Source organism: Malus sylvestris, chromosome 2 (assembly GCF_916048215.2).
Source record: "Malus sylvestris chromosome 2, drMalSylv7.2, whole genome shotgun sequence".
NCBI classification, from domain to species: domain Eukaryota; kingdom Viridiplantae; phylum Streptophyta; class Magnoliopsida; order Rosales; family Rosaceae; genus Malus; species Malus sylvestris.
In genome coordinates this window covers 11,120,500-11,141,882 of record NC_062261.1, presented here as the reverse complement: position 1 = coordinate 11,141,882, position 21,383 = coordinate 11,120,500, and the positions used below count along the sequence as shown (strand labels likewise).

The 21,383-nt window shown below is 41.4% G+C and overlaps 2 protein-coding genes and 2 long non-coding RNA genes across 5 annotated transcripts; 2 read left to right on the top strand and 2 right to left on the bottom strand.

Moving 5' to 3' along the window:
* Window positions 1–1,469: 1,469 nt before the first annotated feature.
* Window positions 1,470–2,635, bottom strand: LOC126583409 (uncharacterized). The gene is made up of 2 exons (XR_007609742.1): window positions 2,067–2,635; window positions 1,470–1,720 (listed from the first exon to the last, which is right to left on the bottom strand). It is a non-coding gene; the product is annotated as an uncharacterized LOC126583409 (long non-coding RNA).
* A 45-nt stretch (window positions 2,636–2,680) lies between these two features.
* On the top strand, window positions 2,681–3,918 carry LOC126583387 (protein RADIALIS-like 1). Of its 2 annotated transcripts, none has more exons than XM_050247734.1 (2): window positions 2,681–3,239; window positions 3,505–3,918. In XM_050247734.1, exons 1-2 carry the CDS (start codon window positions 2,986–2,988, stop codon window positions 3,575–3,577), a joined length of 327 nt encoding a protein of 108 aa, XP_050103691.1. In that variant the 5' UTR covers window positions 2,681–2,985; the 3' UTR covers window positions 3,578–3,918. The 2 variants fall into 2 exon arrangements, with proteins under 2 accessions (XP_050103691.1, XP_050103700.1); XM_050247743.1 differs by having other exon boundaries at window positions 2,712–3,239; window positions 3,661–3,918.
* Window positions 3,236–5,030, bottom strand: LOC126583401 (uncharacterized). The gene is made up of 3 exons (XR_007609740.1): window positions 4,787–5,030; window positions 4,546–4,685; window positions 3,236–3,848 (listed from the first exon to the last, which is right to left on the bottom strand). It is a non-coding gene; the product is annotated as an uncharacterized LOC126583401 (long non-coding RNA).
* Window positions 5,031–12,066: 7,036 nt separating this feature from the next.
* Window positions 12,067–12,876, top strand: LOC126585610 (uncharacterized). The gene has a single exon (XM_050250070.1). It carries the CDS (start codon window positions 12,099–12,101, stop codon window positions 12,477–12,479), a length of 381 nt encoding a protein of 126 aa, XP_050106027.1. The 5' UTR covers window positions 12,067–12,098; the 3' UTR covers window positions 12,480–12,876.
* Window positions 12,877–21,383: the final 8,507 nt, after the last annotated feature.

Genomic DNA, 21,383 nt, shown 5'->3' with positions numbered 1-21,383 from the left:
ACTCTTTATTTTGTTTTTATCGTTAAAACTCAAAATTTTCAAACCCTTTTAATTAGTTTTCCTTTAAATGAAGGGAACTTTAACAAAATTTTCGGTACTGTTCACTTTAATGAAAAAATATATTTTTACACTAAAAAATCAATTATGGTACTATTCACTTTACTCTTTATTTTGTCATTATCATTAAAACTCAAAGTTTTCAAACTTTTTTAATTAGTTTTCCTTTAAATGAATGGTATGTTTACTTTGTTGGAATCAACAAAAAAATCTTTTGATTCCCTACTTCTTATAACTAACACATCTGATTTAGAGTTCAAATCTGAATTTTACATATGCAGTTTTGTCTCTAGTGGAGACGACTCCACCGGTGGACATGAGCCGACGGTTGCCTTCGTTTTTTAAGCGGTGTTTGTTTCGTATGTACGCGTCTAGCATGTGATGTATCGCCTGGTAAGTGATGTGTCCTCACTTGTGGTATTGCTTGCCGGCAAGGACTTTGCATGTGTCTCGATGTATGTAGGGGTGTGTTCGGTTTCATTTGGTTCAATTTTTTTGCCAAAAACGAAACCGAAACTTCGGTTGGGTTCAATTTTCTATCGGTTTTTTTGGGTTCAATTTTCAGTTTGATTTTGTTCGGTTCGGTTTTGGTTTTTATTTTATTTTATAAAACTTGATCTTTTTTTAATATAGAATTTAGAAAAGAGGCTTGGATTGGTAGACTAATAATAAAAAAATGGGGAAAGTGGGAAAGTGGGAAGGCAATTATACATATACAAGATTATATAAACCAATCATATTTTATCAACAACCTCAATTGCAAAGAAAAATCACCGTATTCATTCAAAAAGTAAACAAATAAAGAAACTATTATAAGTTCCAAAGCCTTCTAAAACTTTCCTCTGTAACCAATGAAATATCCTCCCTAATTGAACCAAATATACTCCTTGAAAAAGCCCTAGGCTTAGTTTCAAACTTGGCAACAAAGTTTCACAAAAGAAACATCATGGGCATGCATTCATAAAGTGTAAAGGAATTCGGTTCGGCTCGGTTTCCGAACATCCAAAACCAAAATCGAACCAAAAGGGTTCGATTTGGTTTCCTTTTTTTTCGATTTTCGATTTTTTGGTTTTGGTTTGGTGTCCAGTTCCTTTTTTTTCGATTTTTTTAACCCCACCTTAGATATACGTATGCCATCTTTGTGGTGGATTTGTGTTGAGGTACTTGTGGTAGTACGGAGGTGCTTGTGCTTGTGGTAGCCGTTAGGAATTTTACAATTATGCTTATTTGTGCGGGTTATCTCCATACGACAACCTTTGTACTTGTGTAATCGTGTGTTAAACTTACTATCGCTTCTTGTGAAAAGAAAAAAAAAGAAGAAGAAGATGAGTGCAAAATTATTCTAATTTTTTGCTTTTCATGCGTGTGTGGTTACTTTCTAGGTGGAGATAAAAAAGAATAAGGAATAAGTCTGAAAAAGAATTCGGATGATGATAAATCGATATGAGATAAACAACCCACACTTGATTATTCAATACATTCGTATTATCATGTACCCAAAATCAATGAGACCTACCTACTTTTTCATTTCAATCAAACTACTGTGCTAGAAAATGTTCTTTGCATTCTCATCGAGTTTAGTTTGAATTCATCAAAACACTAATCCTTAAGCGCTAAGTATCTTCCTCATTTCCTGCTGCTTTTCCATCCTTTGCCTTCAGGGCTAAGCATACACAGGTTCACATGTTTAGTCAAGCCAAAAGATGCTTTCATGGGGAATTGCCCCAAGACAAGCACAAAAGGACCTATCACATAATTGCAATTAACCTTCCCTAATTATGATTATCTTATACTAATTAAACTAATGCTTTGCTCCATGGATTTCACATGGGGTTTAGTTTAAAAGATTTGTTCCACACTTGAGATATTATAGACCATTTTTGGACAACTGTAAGAATGGAACCCAATGCAAATCATACCACTTCCAAAGATTTTTTTTTTTTAACTCAATGGTTAATAAAAAAAACCAAATTCTAGTTTGTAGAGTGAGAAAGATGATAGAAACTTACCTGCACCGAGGATGCCACTGTGACGGCATTTCAAGTCAATCATGTACTGTAATGCGTTTTAACTTTCCCACAAGGCAATACCTTTTAGACTTGGGATACCGCTACAACATTATCCTGTTGCACAAAAGTCTTTCTCCACCTAGACTAGAATACATGTTAGGTAGGACTAGAGTGTATCAAATTTTATATGGTAGCTAGGAAAAAAAAGAGTGGTTTGATTCTTGTAAGTAACCATGTGGTGCTGCCACTTCCAGAAAACAAGGAAGAAGTTATCTAATGACATAAACATGGGGGAAGAGTTGAGCTAAGAAGTGGAAATGTCTTGGAAACAAATGCTTAACAATGTAGGATCCAAACATACATACATACATACATACATACATACATACATACACATGTTTATAACAACATTGGTTTCTTTTGTAACTACTTAACCACCGGCACAGCCTGACATTGTGTTTAGATTTTATAACAAAAGGTGTCGGTGCGATTAGAAGTAGAACTATTTAATATAAGTCGTAATTTATGACATCCCACATGTTTATATACTAATTATATTATATCATCGTACTTCCGATCATTAAAAAAAGCTTGAAAATAAAGCAATTGACCGTCCTTAAAGATCCCTTTGTTTCTAGTTTCTGCTTCTTATTTCAAGCACATCGAGTGTTATCAAGTGTTATAATATGATGTCCTTAAATTTTGTCTGCCAACTTGCATCACCTTATTTGCATGAACTGTAATTCTCTGCTCTCTTCTTTGCTAATATCTTGACTTAAGAGTACTATTCGGTTTCTCTACCTCAGGCTTTCCCCTTAAATTTCGTTTCCTTTCATCGGCCAAATTCGTTCTCTCCCGCAACTTCTTTCTCGTCACTTCCAGCTCCACCCGACTAATCTTGCTCTAATATCTCAGAAAAATGGCACCTAGCAAGCTTTCTTCTTGGACAGCCAAACAAAACAAATTGTTTGAAAACGCTCTGGCAACATATGATAGGGAAACCCATGATCGTTGGCGTAATATAGCCAGAATTGTTGGAGGGACAACCGAAGAGGAAGTGAAGAGGCAGTATGAGATCCTTCTAGCGGACATCAACCGCATTGAATCAGGAAAAGTTCCCCTTCCCAAGTATCGGAAAGTTGGAGAAAGCAACATCAGCAGTGAAGAAGAGAGGTAATACACTTCTTTCTTCTTATTACTTGATAAGATGAAGACTAGAAAAACTGATTTTAAATCTTTAACTGACCATATTCAGACATTAAGGTATTCATGTCCACGAAATATATAACCGAAAACAATCAGCGAAACTCACTTCTGTGCTAAATCCATACTCAAAATATAAATATAACAATTTCTATGCAGGATCATGAACCTTTCAGGCTACAAATTGATACTACCCTTGTCATTCTTCATTTTTCGTTGGCCTCACTCTTCGTAGGCGGAGTTGCACTATCAACATGCACCTCGCTCATATCTTTTGTTCATATGCTGGCAGTAAATCTGTTCATTGATGAAGATTTGCAACAGTAGAAAGCACTTAACTCAGAAAACACTACAAGCTTCGTGTATAATAACTTCCATTTACCTTCTACAGGCTAAAGACCCTAAAGCTCTAAAGGAAGACGCCCTCCAGCGGTAGACACAGCACCAATTTCCTCTTGAAGTGGATCTAGCATAACCAAAATCTGCACCCCTTCCCATTCCCTCCTATCTTTTCCCTGTAACTTCAAGATGCAGTATACTTTCCTTTGCCTTGTTTGCACATGTAACAAGGAAGAATCCCTGCATATGCAAGTGCTTATTTATTTATAATCATCATTAATTAAAGAAAGCACGTACTACTATTAGCACATGATCTTAGCTCCAGTTGCACAAGGTGGGGTGGGATTAGGGGGCAGAAATCTTAGATTAAAAATTAAAGAAAGGAGGCATTAAGTAGCATATTACTATAACTGGGTAGTGGCTACCAAATCCTTAACTACATTAAGTTTGGTAATAAAATTTTAACATGAAACACCAGTATCATAAAGGATGTAAACTGCTAAGTTTGAGTGTAGCACCGGTGGAATCAAATTCAATGCCATCCAACAAGTATCCAACCGTTCCAATAAAAACAAAGTTTGCTCCTTCAGTCACTCACACGGGCATGGACAATTTTTAGCAATTGATTAAGGGTAGTGTTATTCACACACCATTGTTACTTCTCACATACATTCTCAATTTTCGGCCGTTTCATCGAATCGAATGAATTGAAAAATATCAATGGTAAAAAATTAACAGTGTGTATGAGAAGTAAAAATAGGTGTGTGAATATCAATATCCTTGAAGGAAATATGAAGTCATTGTGATACCCACATCAATAAAACTCCAACCCATGAGTAACTGGCGCTAGCATTTCAATGTCATTCATCAAACACTTGTTTCAAACACAGCATATACATATGCTAAGATAAAGATATCAAATTTGTCTTACACTTACTCTTTTTCTCTGCAACCCAAAAAAAAAAAAAAACTTGCAAAATCTTCCTAATCTGTAGTTGTTTGCATAGGCAGGGATTTTCCGCCTTCGTTTGGTCCGCCGCCACTGTTTTCTCTGTTAAGTTTTGCCCTTTCAAACATCTGCTTTGGACCAAAAACCAAATTTATTTCCCAAACTGCCCAACAATTCACAGACATAAATCTTCCATTGCAAAGCAAACGAGAAGGGGGTAAAATCGTACCTTCCGCACTGTCTCTTTCAAGCAAGTTCTGTGCTCGTCCATTGAAGTACGAAGAAATTCATGAATGTGATCCCTCAAATTCTCCACGAAGCTGCCACTCCCGAAATTCTTCTTCCTGCTGCAAGAACTCATCGTCGCGCTTGATTTCAAAATTCATAATCCCAAAAACGACATCGTTGCGGTGCTTGGAGCACCAAGGAGCTGGGTGGTAGGTAGGACGCATCCAGAAATTTCTTCTAATGTACACAACTAAGAAAATTTTATTATATTATGGTTATATGCAATATGATATTAAGTATGGTTTTAAATGATGATGTATCACAGTTTTAATGTTACAAAATTTCAATATAGTAGTGAAAAGTGGCAAAGTGATGAGAAAAATATAAGTACATGATAGACGGGAGAATGTTTTTTCGGTTTTAATGACAGAACAAGAGCACTATTGCTCATATAATATTTGATATGGAGTATAAGTAGAAGACTTATTATACAAAATAGTCCCTGAGATTTGCATGCTCAATAGAAATGGTCATTGAGATTGAAAATCAATAGAAATGGTCTCCGAAATTGTCCACCATCCATGATTTTGGTTATTCCGTTAAAAACTCTTTGAACAATTTTAAAACTTTGTAACTCAATCGATTCTTAACCAAATTTGATCCATAATATATCAAAATAAAGATAAGAAAGTGTAGAACAAGATTATACATATTTGGAAGCCCATTGCCAGAGATTGCTGGAAAATAGCCTAAAAGATGACTAGTCTAATGGAAAATTTGAAAACTCGTCGGAAACTAGGTAAATTTTAAACGTTCGTAACTTCTTCAATACTCAACGAAATTGAGTGATTCAAAAACGAAAAATCATACTTCTCGACAAGACAAAAAGAATGGAATCTTTCTTAACTGCTAACTCGCCGTGATTTGACCGAAAACTGCTCAAAAGTGGTTAACTCGAAAATGATTAGCTAATTTCGAGCAGTTGTCCGACCAAACCACAGCGAGTTAGACTTCAAAAAAAATATTGTTTGTACCATACTTGACCAATCCCGAAACTACTGAGCACCGGTCAACGTTATACCGTCAAGGACCCAGAAGAGTTTCCCTCCAACCAGGAGGCCAATCACAACGCGACACGTGTCGACATCAGAAGCCAATCATAGCGCGACACGTGTCAACATCAAAAGCCAATCACAACACGACACGTGTCAATGTCAGAATGAAACTAGAAACTCTATTTTATAAATAGAGATCATTCTCTCACAATATTTCCTAATGTCATTTGTACTAAATCATTCACTAGTACTCACTAAATGAGAGTTTGAACCTATGTACTTGTGTAAACCCTTCACAATTAATGAGAACTTCTCTACTCCGTGGATGTAGCCAATCTGGGTGAACCACGTACATCTTGTATTTGCTTCCCTATCCTTATCCATTTACATACTTATCCACACTAGTGACCGGAGCAATCTAGCGAAGGTCACAAACTTAACACTTTCTGTTGTACCAAAGTCCTCACTGATTTTGTGCATAACAAATATATATGAAGAAAGAGTTTTGGGCTACCACTTAGAAAGGATATGCCTCATTCGTCAACTCCCTCGACCGGAGACTTCCTACCATATGCTACTGCACCTTGATACTCGGAAGACTCACGACCACTTAGTTACTTTGATTTTTCAAGTCTTCAAATGAGAAGTTTTCCTCACTCGGGAAATTAAGGGAGCACTACCTCAACCTACATGCTTCACGCACAAAGCTTCAACGAAAGGAAAAATTCAAAGAACTTAGTAAAGAAGGCCTTGATGTATTTAACACAATACGTTGAAATGAAGCAAAGCTTGTTTATTGATATCTCTGATAAGTTACAAATATGTACATATACATGAATCAAAATAAACAAACAAGAGGGAGCCTTCACAAAGGTTGCTCAGGAGAAGTCTCAGTAGTCGGGAGAGCTCCAGAAAGAGGAGGCACCAGAGGGTGATTATTACTAGGCAGAACCTCAGAAGGAAGAGGCACCGAAGGTTGATCATTTGGAGCTTCATTACACAGTACATCCCCAGAAGATGAAGGCAATAAATGCCTTTGGAACAAACCCACAAACCTCTGATGATCAAGTAAAATCTGACCATCAGATTCTTGCAGCTGGTCGAGCTTCCTCTTCATGTTTGTAGCATAGTCATGTGCGAGCATGTGCAACTGTTTATTTTCATGCTTGAGCCCTCTGATCTCCTATTTGAGGCTTATCACTTCAGCCGCCAATGATTCAACTTGGCGGGTTCGAGCAAATAGGCGTTGGGCCATATTAGACACAGAACCTGCACACTGAACATTGAGAGCCAGAGAATCTTTAACAGCCAACTCATTAGACCGTTTGGAAAGTAATCTATTATCTTTGGGAGTGAGAAGGTTCCTGGCCACCACCGCAGCGGTCACATCATTCTTCATCACATAGTCTCCAACGGTAAGAGGACCAGTAGGGGATAAGAATGATGGGTGCCATATGTTGTCTTGAGAAAGCATGGCTGCCTCTTCACCAAAGTTCAAGTCAAAACGACGGTCGGATGGGCCAGACATTCTTAGAAATGATGAAGGAGAAATGAGGTGCAATAAATCTCTGAAGTAAAGGGAAAATTCTTTCAAGCAATAACTCTCTGAATGTACCATTTGCACACAATTGATGCCCTTATAAAAGAAAGGGCAATAGGGCCGTTGGTTCAAAAATCGAAGAGGCACCACTCTCCGGATTCCGAAGAGGCACCACTCTCCAGATTCCGAAGAGGCACCACTTTCCACACACAACATCAGCTCCTCGAGTACCACAAATAACTTTGCCAAAGATCTCTGACAAAGTTTAGACACATAAATTTTGAAGATCCAGCTACCCTACTATTACCCACAAGGGTAGAGGAACATCACCACTGCTTGATAACTAGAAAGTCCCAATGTGTGTCAACCTCCATGCTCCATGGCAAGGCAAACTGGTAAAAATGTCTAACCTTTACTCATATTCGAGAAAACACTCCCAACAAGATTTCTTGCTCAAAAATCGAAGAGGCACCATTATCTGAATCTCGAGAGCCAGACTCCCAACATGATTACTTTCTCAAAAATCGAAGAGACACTGCTTTCTGAATCTCAAGAGTCAGACTCCCAACATGATTTCTTTCTCAAAAATTGAAGAGGCACCGTTCTATAAATCTCGAGAGCCAGATCCCCGACAAGATTGCTTGTTCGAAAATCGAAGAGGCATCGCTCTCCGAACTTCGAGAGCCAGATTTCCTTGGATAAAGCTTGTCTGCAATCTTCACACGCAACATTAGCTTTTTAGATACCACTGTAGACATCGAAATTTCGGTAAATAAATGTTGATCGATAAATCAAAGTGTCAACGCTCATGTATTACATAAATTTTACACGTAGCGTGTGACTAAACGAAAATTGAAATGAGTTGGAAAAGTCATCAAATAGGACACGTGTCAACACCTGGCAGAAACGACTTATTTCATCTGGGATATTATATTCAAAATTAGGCCTTGGAAAATTCTATAAATACAAGCCCATTTCATTCATGGGGGGGAAACGAATTCATATTACACCTTGAAGCTCTGAAGCTCTGAAACTCCGAAGCTCTCAAGCATCCAGGTTCCCGAAGAATCAAGAAAGCCTTCTTCGTTCTTCGTTCATCGTTCTTCCAAGATCAAGCCCCGACGGCCCTTGAAGAAAGTGTTCTTCGTTCATCGTTCTTCCAAGATCAAGCCCCAACGGCCCTTTGGATCAACAATCATCCACCAATTCAAGATCAAGCCCCGACGGCCCTTGAAGAAAGTGTTCTTCGTTCTTCGTTCATCGTTCTTCCAAGATCAAGCCCCGACGGCCCCTTGGATCAACCATCCACCAATTCAAGATCAAGCCCCGACGGCCCTTGAAGAAAGCACCATCGTTCATCATCCGTTCATCCAAGATCAAGCCCCAACGACCCTTTGGATCAACAACGTCGACAAATCCACAAATCCAACCGTTCTTCAAGATCAAGCCCAAAACTCTTTGAAAATCCGTTCATCACTGTTCTTCAAGATCAAACCCAAAAGCCCTTGGAGATCCGTTCATCACTGTTCTTCAAAGATCAAGCCCAAAAGCCCCTTTGAAGATCCGCTCAAATCCACCTTCAAGATCAAGTCCACGGCCCTTGAAGAACGTTCATCCTTAGATCAAGCCCAACGGCCCTTTGGATCAATCACACATCCACAAATACACACCTTACGGAGATCGAATCAGAGGATCAAAATAGAGAGAGATTGTAACCCAAAATCAAATACAAATATTTGTTTGTGCGCGTTGTTCTTGTCTCTTTCGTTTCAGGAATTTTCCGCGTTCACAAATTGGCACGCCCGGTGGGATAATCTCTGCCTCTCATCTCTTTCTCCGTTCAAGAAATTCAAGCACACTTCCAAAATTAATGGCATCAAGGAAGGCTCAAACTGTTCCCGCAACCGGTGCAAAGAACAAAAGCGTCCTCGTCGCAACTGGTGTCACTTTGGGCATCACGACTCGAAGCATGGCAAGAGCTACTTCTGCCGCCTCTTTCACCTCTGCATCAACTCTGCCAAGGGAACAAAAGCACCCAAGGCACGAGCCTTTGATCACCTTAGCCTCACTAAGGGCACCAAGGGGGGAAAGCCCAAGGAAACACTCCGAATCCATGCTCTCCGATGCCGATTCAAGCGACAGTTCAGCCATGCAAGTCATGACCATTGGAGCAACTTCAATCGATGAGCAGCTGGCTCAAATGAATGAAGCAATCGCAAGGCTAACCCGAACTGTGGAAGAAAAAGACTTGCAAATTGCAGCACTAGTCAACCGACTGGAGGCGCAGGACGGCGATAAACCCGACCCAGAAGATGATCCACTAAAGGGAGGAGCTGGCGGAGACGAAGAACCCCCGGTGAAGAAAATCGATGGGAAGCCGGAGCCAGACCAAGCAGCGGCACTCATGGGATCTCTTTCTATCCAGCAGCTGCAGGAGATGATCACCAACACCATCAAGGCACAGTACGAAGGGAGCTCACATACCTCCTTGTTCTACTCGAAGCCCTATTCCAAGAAGATTGATGCCCTAAAAATGCCGAGGGGATATCAACCACCAAAGTTCATGCAATTTGATGGAAAGGAAAACCCGAAACAGCACGTTGCCCACTTCGTTGAAACTTGCAACAACGCAGGAACCGAAGGGGATTACCTCGCCAAGCAGTTTGTGCGCTCGCTGAAAGGAAACGCCTTTGAGTGGTACACAGACCTAGAGCCTGAGTCCATCAACAGCTGGGAGCAGTTAGAGCGGGAATTCCTCAACCGCTTCTATAGTACCCGCCGCACTGTGAGCATGCTAGAACTAACGAGCACAAAGCAGTGGAAGGACGAGCCAGTCATTGACTACATCAACAGATGGCGCACTCTAAGCCTCGACTGTAAAGACAGGCTCTCGGAAACCTCTTCAATCGAGATGTGCATCCAAGGCATGCAATGGGGTTTGCAATACATCCTTCAAGGCATTAAATCACGGACCTTCGAAGAATTGGCCACTCGCGCCCATGACATGGAGTTAAGCATCGCCCATCATGGGAAGAAGGAACCGATCACCAACTACAAGAACGACAAAGTTCTTGAGACAAAGGTGGAGAGGACTGCGTGGAAACCCACCAAAGAGACAATGACGGTCAACACAGCTCCCGTCAAAATATCCACACGAGGCAATGCGATTCAAACTGAAGCTTTTCGTGATCAAGAGATGCGTAGACGCACTTTGAAGGAGCTTGAGGAGAAGACTTATCCATTCCCCGACTCTGATGTGGTTGCCATGTTAGAAGACTTGCTGGAAAAGAAGGTGATTGGTTTACCTGAGTGCAAACTGCCAGAAGAGATGAATCGCACTGACAGTCCAAGGTACTGTAAATTCCACCGCTTCATCAGTCATCCGACAGAAAAATGTTTCGTGCTGAAAGATCTCATCATGAAGCTGGCTCAGAAAGGAATCATCGAGCTAGATCTTGACGATGTGGCGAAGTCAAACTATACCACCTTCACTTCTGACTCTTCCGACTCAAAGTTTTCACCTCAACCGCTGGGGGCATCCTCCAAGACGAGCAAGGTTGAAGGATGGACTCAAGTCACTCCTAAGAAATTGCACAAGAAGCATACGTCTCCTCCACAAGTCTGCCAATCAGAAAGGGGGCAAAACAGCTGTTGTCAAACTTCAAAGCAACATGAACGTGTTGAAGATGATGAAATTTCGACACATAGATCGTCCATCCCCATCACGATGCGTGATTTCTTTCCTGAAGACTTCTTTAAGCACTCAGCCAAGGCTCCTTGCTATGAAGATTGCGAGGAACGGCTCTCCCGGATCGCTTGACAAACCAACAAAGCTCATTGTCCGCACGAGCCTAAACTGTAGGACACGACGCTCCTTGTCTGCAAGAGCCTAAACTACAAGACACAAGGCTCCTCGCCTGCACGAGCCTAAACTGCATGGCACAAAGCTCCTTGTCCGCACGAGCCTAAACTGTAGGACACGACGCTCCTTGTCTGCAAGAGCCTAAACTGCGAGACACAAAGCTCTTTGTCTGCAAGAGCCTAAACTGCACGAACCAAAGCTCCTTGTCTGCAAGAGCCTAAATTGCAAGACACAAGGCTCCTCGCCTGCACGAGCCTAAACTGCACGAACCAACGCTTCTGGTCTGCACGAGCATAAAATGCAACACCAACGCTCCTTGCCTGCATGAGCTGAAACTGCAAACGGCACAAAAAAAGAAAATACCAAAAAAATATATGTATGTATTTGAACTACGTTATGACTTGATCTCTTCTTTGGAAGGGTACGTAGGCAACTCGAACGTTCAACTTCGAGTACAGTCACGTCAAAATAAAAATAAAAAAAATAAGGTTTTATTAAGTGTTTTGCTATTGAAAGTCAATATTATTACATTCTTTGTACGAAAAAAATTACACATTGTTTGTAAAACAAAAAAACAAAAAAACAAAAAAACAAAAAAAAAACTACAGCTTAAAAAAAATAAATATATATATATATAGCCTCAGAAGCAGATCAAAACACATCTGCAATTCCAATAGGCCCAGGCCCAGAAGCCCACGTTCCTTGTCAACGAAAAGAAGACCTCATCCTCACCATCACCATCTTAAACTTCAGTTTCAAATCTCATGATCTCCACCACCGTTCTGCCGCCTGCTCACGAAGATGGATGCATCGAGGTTGCTGGTAGTTTAAAGGGGTTTCAAACCAGAAAGTCCCCATGGATGATTTTCCCGAGAAACCCACTTTAGAAATCGAATTTCACGAAAACCCAGTTGCATCAAAGCCCCTTCGCCACTCCGACGGCACGCTCCGATACGTCGGCGGCCACAACCGCGTCCTTGCCGTCGATTCCTCCATTACATGTACAGAGTTAGTGGAGAAGCTTAAGGAGTTCTGTGGCTACTCTGTGGAATTGAAGTGTCCATTGCCGAACGGAGATTTAGAGACCATGATTACCGTAAAGTCCGACGAGGATTTGGCGAATATCATCGAAGAGTACGGTCGAGCTTCTTCTCCGCTTCGTCCTCTGAAGATCAGAGCCATTCTCGCACCGCAGCACCCCGGACTCCACTCGTCACCTCCTATCTCAGCCGCTTAGTCCATTCCACCCTCCATTTTCCCAATTTCTCGGTCCCTCGCTCCGCCTACTTGTGCTTTGTCTGATGGTTGTGCTGTTACCGGAAGATTAGAGGGAGAAGGCAAAGCGAGCTGTAGAGTTGTTCTGATGCGCCACAAGTGTTATTCAACCAGTAACTTATGGGAATTAAGCACCTGAACTGAAGTGGAGAGAAGGTGCACCCAAAAATGGCTATTACTTTTTGTGGTTCAAATGGTAATTATATTAAAATTGATGGTGCTGGTTCGTCTGATGAGCTTGACTATCTTCCATTGATACAATGGCGCAATTTGTTACTCGTTGGAAAGCAAAATTTGAAGTCCCTCATTGGTGTTACGGTTAAAGAAGAAGATGAGCTCTCCAAGTCACAAATCCCTCACTTGATCAGCATTTACAACATGACTCTTGCAGCTTCTTTTGTTCATCTGGAGGTGGTATGAATGGCTTTGCTGGTTCTTCTGTGTTAGCAGTTCAAATGAAAAGTGAGATCTCTGATCACTCTACTTATGATCACCTGGACCACATTTCCCTCAAAGAGCGACAAAAGATGCTGCAATCAAGGAAACTCTTCGGGTTTGAAAAAGCACTTATTGAGGATATTCCAGGGCCACTATCAAAGGACCTTATGCAACAGCTTGCTTGTAAAGGACAGGCAGATACTAGTAGTGCCGGTGGAGAAGCTTTAGTGGCTACCAGTTCACTTCATGACAATTCAGGAAGAAATAGTTCAGTTGTTTGTAGAACTTCTATGATTAGTTCACCTCATAATGTCATTGTTGAAGCATTTTCTACAACCTATCAATATTCAGTTAATTCCAGTAAGTCCAATTATGGTGGAAAAGGTTCTGAAAGTGATAAGAAATGCTCATCTGAGAGAATGCCTCCTAATGCCACGGAGTTAAGTTCATGTGGGGGACAGGACTATCTGCCTACATGCACAAGTAGAAGGCATTGTTCAACCCCGTCAACATCTGTTAAAGTAAAGGATGAACCTTGGGATGACGGTGTCTTCCAAAATCAGGACAGAAATGCTGGGGGTAAGTTCTCCTTTGACATACTGCCCGTAAAGAATGAACCAAGAGTTTTCAATGAAATTAATGAAGAAGAGGAATCTCATCACTCGGCCCGACCACGACCCTTCATCTGAGCCATCAGACTCCGTAGTTCCTGCACCCGCCACAAGTCAGCAACCCAAACACCCTGAGCAGCTTGAAAGATCAGAGTCCTTGCTTGCTAAGCAAAAGCGTACTGCACCCATCATTGTCTGCCGCAAAAGGAGCTCCAGTTCGTTAAAACCTTCCGCGGCTGCTTCTAGCTTTGGTCAGACTCTCAAAAGAGATGAGAAGAAGAAAGCAGCAGCTCCGGCGAAGCCTAAAGTTGCAGCGAAGGAACAAGTGTTAAGGCTATGAACACTTGGTGATTTTCGTTGGCGGCGACGACGTCCTCCTCTGTTCTCCTCACCACTGCGCCGCTGCCTACAACTCCAGCTCTGCCACGAACAGGCAACCATCGTCACAACAACTGCAGTAGTCGCGAGCAGGACTCTTCATCACCATCTCTGCAGCTCAGTTCCAAGCAGCAACGGCGACGGCAAAGTCTCCGACATCAAGGCTGCACCACTCTTCTCTTGCGTGCTCCTCCGTCTCTTGCCTCGCAGCTGCCAACGACTTCAACGACCGCCGTCAAACGACTAGCCGGTCGTGAAGCTCGAAGCACCATCTTCTCCGTCCTCCCTGCTCTGCTCCTGCAGAAGTTCCTCTACCCTTCATCCAAATTTATATAAAAAAATATATAATAAAGAAAGGGGATGGTGGATCAAAGATAGGGAACAGCCCCATGGTAGATCAAAAGTTTCATGGTGCGTCTGGCACCATGTGCATAAATAAAAGAAAAAAAAAAGGGAGAAATGATTTAAAAAGTAAAGGGAGCAGCAATGGTGATGAGGGGAAGCATCTTTCAAAGGCAAGAAGAAGAAATCGTGGTGGACAGCACCATGTGTTAAAAAAAAAAAAAAGAAAAAAAAAAGGGAGAAATGATTTAAAAAATAAAGGGAGCAGCAATGGTGATGAGGGGAAGCATCTTTCAAAGGCAATCCCAGCTGCCAATTGTTTAAAGTAGCAGATTGGAGGGATGAGACGGGAAGTTGGCCAACAGCTTCATTTTTGGAGATTACCATTACTAGCGGAAAAGCAAGCATAAGGAAGCATTCAAGGGGAGAGCATTTCGCTCTCACATAAAAAAAAAAAATATATATATATATACCCATTTACAAATTCCATGTTCATTTAATATTATTTTGTGCAAAAAAAAAATAAAAAATGCATTGAGAGAAATAAAGTCCATTTTATTTATTTTTCTGAAAATTTTACAGAAATATACATTTTTACATCCAGTCAAAAAAAAAAAAAAAAAAAAAGTCAAATCAAATTTACAGAGAGGGGATATTCAAGGACGATCAGGTGGCGCCTCACAACTCGGCAGAGCTCCAGGAAGAGAAAGCGTCGGAGGTTGGCTGTTTGAAGCCTCAGCAGTCGGTACAGCCCCAGAAGACGAAGGTAAATGCTGCTGGAACAAACCCACAAACCTCCGATGATCAAGTAAAATCTGACCATCAGATTCCTGCATCTGGTCAATTTTCCTTTTCATGTTGGTGGCATAGTTGTGTGCAAGCTTGTGCAGCTGTTTATTCTCATGCTTGAGCCCCCTAATCTCCTGTTTGAGACTCATCACTTCAGCCGCCAACGATTCAACTTGACGGGTTCGAGCAAATAGGCGTTGGGCCATGTTGGACACAGAACCCGCACACTGCACACTAAGGGCCAGAGACTCCTTAACAGCCAACTCATCAGACCGCCTGGAAAGTAGTCTGTTATCTTTGGGAGTGACAAGGTTCCGGGCCACCACCGCAGCGGTCATATCATTCTTCATCACCGAATCCCCAACGGTAAGAGGACCAGTGGGGGATATGAAGGTTGGGCGCCATATGTTGTCTGGAGAAGGCGGGACTGCCTCTTCACCAAGATTCAAGTCAAAACGACGGTCGGAGGGTCCAGACATTTTCAAAGTGTTGAAGGAAGAAGAGATCGGACAAATCAAGATCTTAGAAGTACAAGAGGGGAGTTTTCACAAGCGAAAATTCAAGTGTGCTTTGAAACGAACTGCATGCCTCTATAAAAAATCAGCACTCGACGGGATTTCAGAGATCGAAGAGGCGAGCTCAGAATTCGAAGAGGCCATTCAAAAATCGAAGAGGCAAGCTCAGAAATCGAAGAAGCATCTTGCTTTTCCAGACGCGTCGGCACCCGTCACATGCAAACTCAGCTTTGCGAAAATCACGGGCAATTTGTCGAAGCGCCGATCCCAGATATCGAAGAGGCGCCAGTCTTTTTCAGCCACGTCAGCACCCATCACACGCAAACTCAGCTTTGCGGAAATCACGGGTAATTTGTCGAAGCGCCGATCCCAGTTATCGAAGAGGCGCCAGTCTTTTTCGACCGCGTCATCACCTGTCATATGCACACTCAACTTTGCGCAAATCACGGGAAATTTGTCGAAGATTTTCGGTGAAGGAGAAAGCACGTGAAAGTTTACTGTTCAATCACGCGTTAGTTGCCGACACAAGTAAAAGAATAGTACCTCTATAGGTATTAAGGGACCTCCTATAACTGTCCACCTTCACCTTCCATAGCAAGGCAGACACACAGAGTTTTTTCTTCATCTCCAAAAATGCTTTCCCAACGAAACCTCTCGAGTCATTCAGTGTTCCTTATTCCTTGGGGTACCTCTGCAAGCCAATGACTCCAAAGCAAAAATATCTCATATCACCAGGGTAGAAAGCAAGAGTATCTCATATCATGCGTTCTCCCTGTCCTTTCCTTTGTCCTTGTTCTTACCTACAAAGACAAGGATAAAGAAAACAATATGTCGGAACTTCCACTCAAACTCGGGTAAGGAACCGACTGCTTGGAACCCTTCCCTGATTGCCTACCTAGCACTGCTCTCGAGTACTCGTTTCGCACTGCTGCTGTACTTCCAAAGAAGCTGCCACATCTGCCTGGAGAACAGATAAGGCAAGTGAAAATGATACCTTGCAACATGTGGAGACAAAGTGCAGAAGGAACAAGCAGAGAAGAATGTGGTCTGCACAGTCAACTCAGCAGAAGGAGTCCGAACTGAGGAACTCGAGAAGCTGCCATATCTGCCTGAAGAAACAAGCAGAGAAGAATGCAGCATGCACAGCCAACTCGGCAGAAAGAGTCTGAGATGAAGAACTCGTTTTGACCCTCAAATTCTTGGGTCGACTTACTAGGCGTTGTGGGCTGCACGTGCCGATTCACCACCCTTGAACCGAATCCTTAAAGATCAAGTCACCAACTGGAAGAAAAGCCCATCAATCTTGAAGATCATACCGTTGACCAAACTGCTCAGGTGTGAACTAGAAAGATTGAACAAAGCAACAAGTCGTCACCTTCACCTCGTGCCTGCTTGCCATGTGTTCGAGTCAGCCTTCAAGAATCAAGCCTCAACGGCCCTTGAAGAAGCTTCCAGCCAAATTCAAAATCAAGCCTCGACGGCCCTGGAAGAAATCACAAGTCCGATTCAAGATTAAGTGTCTACCACCCTTGAATCAAAACCTAGTTCAAGAATAAGCTGTGGAAAATCAACAATTGGAGGAATCCAGAAAATCCTTCAACCCAGTCCAAGATCAAAGCTGTGGAAAGTCAACAAACGCAACAAAATACGTGCCGATTCACCCACTACCAAAGCCAAAGATCATCTACCACATGAAGCTCCTTGTGGTCCAATTTCAATCTTCAAGATCAAGCCTCGACGGCCCTTGAAGAAATTTCAAATAAAAGTTCAAGAATAAGCCTCAACGGCCCTTGAAGAAATTTCAAACAAAAAATTCAAGAACAAGCCTCAACGGCCCTTGAAGAAATCTCAAGCCCAATTCAAGATCAAGCCTCAAACGGCCCTTGAAGAAATCTCAAGCCCAATTCAAGATCAAGCCTCAACGGCCCTTGAAGAAATCTCCAGCCCAATTCAAGATCAAGCCTCGAATGGCCCTTGGATCGACATCTACAATAAGGGACTTCAAAACGCATCTCCTACACGTGACAAGCACATGTATACGACGTGCCTTGAAGTGGGGGCATTTGTAGACATCGAAATTTCGGTAAATAAATGTTGATCGATAAATCAAAGTGTCAACGCTCATGTATTACATAAATTTTACACGTAGCGTGTGACTAAACGAAAATTGAAATGAGTTGGAAAAGTCATCAAATAGGACACGTGTCAACACCTGGCAGAAACGACTTATTTCATCTGGGATATTATATTCAAAATTAGGCCTTGGAAAATTCTATAAATACAAGCCCATTTCATTCATGGGGGGGAAACGAATTCATATTACACCTTGAAGCTCTGAAGCTCTGAAACTCCGAAGCTCTCAAGCATCCAGGTTCCCGAAGAATCAAGAAAGCCTTCTTCGTTCTTCGTTCATCGTTCTTCCAAGATCAAGCCCCGACGGCCCTTGAAGAAAGTGTTCTTCGTTCATCGTTCTTCCAAGATCAAGCCCCAACGGCCCTTTGGATCAACAATCATCCACCAATTCAAGATCAAGCCCCGACGGCCCTTGAAGAAAGTGTTCTTCGTTCTTCGTTCATCGTTCTTCCAAGATCAAGCCCCGACGGCCCCTTGGATCAACCATCCACCAATTCAAGATCAAGCCCCGACGGCCCTTGAAGAAAGCACCATCGTTCATCATCCGTTCATCCAAGATCAAGCCCCAACGACCCTTTGGATCAACAACGTCGACAAATCCACAAATCCAACCGTTCTTCAAGATCAAGCCCAAAACTCTTTGAAAATCCGTTCATCACTGTTCTTCAAGATCAAACCCAAAAGCCCTTGGAGATCCGTTCATCACTGTTCTTCAAAGATCAAGCCCAAAAGCCCCTTTGAAGATCCGCTCAAATCCACCTTCAAGATCAAGTCCACGGCCCTTGAAGAACGTTCATCCTTAGATCAAGCCCAACGGCCCTTTGGATCAATCACACATCCACAAATACACACCTTACGGAGATCGAATCAGAGGATCAAAATAGAGAGAGATTGTAACCCAAAATCATCAAATACTTAATATTTGTTTGTGCGCGTTTGTTCTTGTCTCTTTCGTTTCAGGAATTTTCCGTGTTCACAACCACATACCACTTTTTCAAAAGTGCTCTGACAAAGTTAAAACACGTGAAGCTTGCAGCTCCCATTACATTGCTACGACCAAGAAGGGTAAAGGAATAGCATTACTACTTGTTGTTAGGGAGACTCCTATATATGTCGACCTCCATCCTTCACGGACAGGCAGACCTGCCAAAATGCTCAACCCTTCCTCATATCTGAGAGGGCACTCCCAACGAAGCCTCTCGAAATACTCAGCTTTCTTCCCCCCCCCCAATAATAACTATGCAAACTAGCCACACCAGAGCAAGAGTATCTCATATCATCAGGGTCAAAAGCAAGAGTATCTCATATCATACTTTTTCCCTATCTTTTCCTTTACCCTTGTTCTTACCTACAAGCAAGGTATTAAATATCGATAATATCGGAAATATCGGTAGTTTGAAAATACGGAAATATCGATAAAAATATCAGAATAATATCGATATCGATAAAAATAATATGGAAACAACGGAAATTGTAAGAAAAACTTGAAAATTTTTATTGAAACTTTGCAGGATATTTATTTAGTCAATTATCTATTAGTTTATCACAAAAAATTGGAAGGAAATGCATTGCATGATGGATTTAACATTATCAAGTTGATTATATAGCGAGCTGGCAAACATTGTGAGTGTAGAAAATATGTAGTAATTAATGAAAAAAGTTTAAACACAGCATAATAATTTATATATAATGAATTAGTACAATATTTTACACTTTATACATTGCATGGTAAGATACATGAGTGACTTAGTACCACATAGAGTTCCTATGAGGTTCAAATTTTTGACTATCTTCATCATCTCTATGTGTAGAGTGAGTGTATTGTGAAGAGTAGTTATCAAATGATAAATCCCCAAAATAGTTTTGCATGTAATTGTTAACATGCCACCCATGTATCTTACCATGTTAGCTGAATTCAATAAATCGTGTTAGTTTAATCCAACAAATTAATTATTATAATTTAAGTAATTGTGTACCTCATTTTCAAATTGGCCAACTGCTGGTGATGCATGGTCTAATTTAGAGTATACATTATGTACAGCACGTATAAGGGTACCATCATCTCCAACACCGGGTCTGTATTGGTATCGAGGATTCAAATAATATGTTGTTCAAAGAAACACATACTCTAATAAGAGAAATAATACTTATGCAACTAAAGAAATGAATGCAAATTATGACATAATTTATACCTGCTACATGCAAATCGTGGTATAATGTTTTATACCATCGGTCTTCAATTATCTTTATGACCCACCTTGCACCATATTTTCTTTCCAATTCATCCTTCACTACACGCATCAACTCATATATTGCCCCCATAGTAGGATACACTTCTGTGTCAACGATCCGTAAAACTTTGTAAAGAGGTTCAAACACTTGGCACACTTGTTCTGATTGAGTCCAAAAAGCATGATCAAGCACTATACTTTCCACCATACGACCTGCATTTGAGCGGCTGAAATTGTGGTTGGCCCAATCGTCACTAGTGAATAGTTGCTTCAACCCTGCTTTCTTCTTAAGTAGGCTGTCTAATGCAATATAGTTTGTGGCGAATCGAGTTGTAGCTGGACGAATAATTTCTCCTTTGCAAAATTCACGCATCTTTGCCAACAACCAACCGTGATTGTAAATATAATTTGTGATCGTTCTAGCTCTTTTTACCACAGTAACAACATTCTCTCTTCCCCATTGCCTCAAACATGAGATCAATACAATGTGCTGCATATGATGTCCAAAACACATTATGATGCTTCATTAATTTTTTTCCAGCTTTGACAAATGCAGAACCGTTGTCGGTCACGACTTGGACAACATTATGCTCTTCCACCTCCATGATTACATCCCTCAATAATTTGTAAATATACTTGTAGTTCTTTATATGGTCTGAAGCATCAACAGACTTCAAAAAAATTGTCTTTCCCTTGGAGTATATCAAGAAGTTTATGATAGACAATCTGGTCGGGCCAGTCCATCTGTCACACATGATTGTGCAACCATTAGTTTCCCACTTTGACCTCAACTTGTTAACATACTCGCCAATGTCTTTATACTCCATATCCAAATATTTGTTTCTTATCTCATAGGGAGTGGGAGGTTGTACTCCAACACTGGCTGTTGACATCCCACTACCATATTTTTGAAATGATATGATAATGCTTTCTCAGCAGGGACATTTTCATAAATAAAGAACTTGCTAATTAGACACCTCATTTCCTCCTTCACATTACCTCCAGTGAAATAACTCCAAACACTCTTTTGACGTGTTTTGGATGACTTATATAAACTTGGGGCTATTGGTAGTGTTGGTTGTGATTCTCTAAGACTGCCTCCCCGTCTCATTTGTGCACCACCACTTGTCCCGGAACCTTGTGCTCTATTAGGAATTTTATGAAGGTGTTCTCTTTCCCATGCTGACTGTTTAGAGGCACGTAATGCTTGTTTCAAACTGCGTCGTTCTTCAGGTCCCATGTCATCATCACATTCGTCCTCATCGTCATCATCATCACTGTCAACCGCTTGGCCAATGACTTCTCCTCGTAGCCCAGCTCAAATATTTTCCATTCCATGTGTTATCTTTTCCTTATGCTGTTTTTTATTTTTTAATAATGTGATGATGAATGCCTTCACTTCTGGGAGGACATTATCGCATTGTTGGAC

Excerpts from the sequence above, each read along its gene's own strand:
- LOC126583387 (XM_050247734.1), top strand. The coding sequence starts at position 2,986 with ATGGCACCTAGCAAGCTTTCTTCTTGGACAGCCAAACAAAACAAATTG. Across the intron at positions 3,240-3,504 it reads ATCAGCAGTGAAGAAGAGAG|GCGGAGTTGCACTATCAACA; the intron begins GTAATACACTTC and ends CACTCTTCGTAG.
- LOC126585610 (XM_050250070.1), top strand. The coding sequence starts at position 12,099 with ATGGATGATTTTCCCGAGAAACCCACTTTAGAAATCGAATTTCACGAA.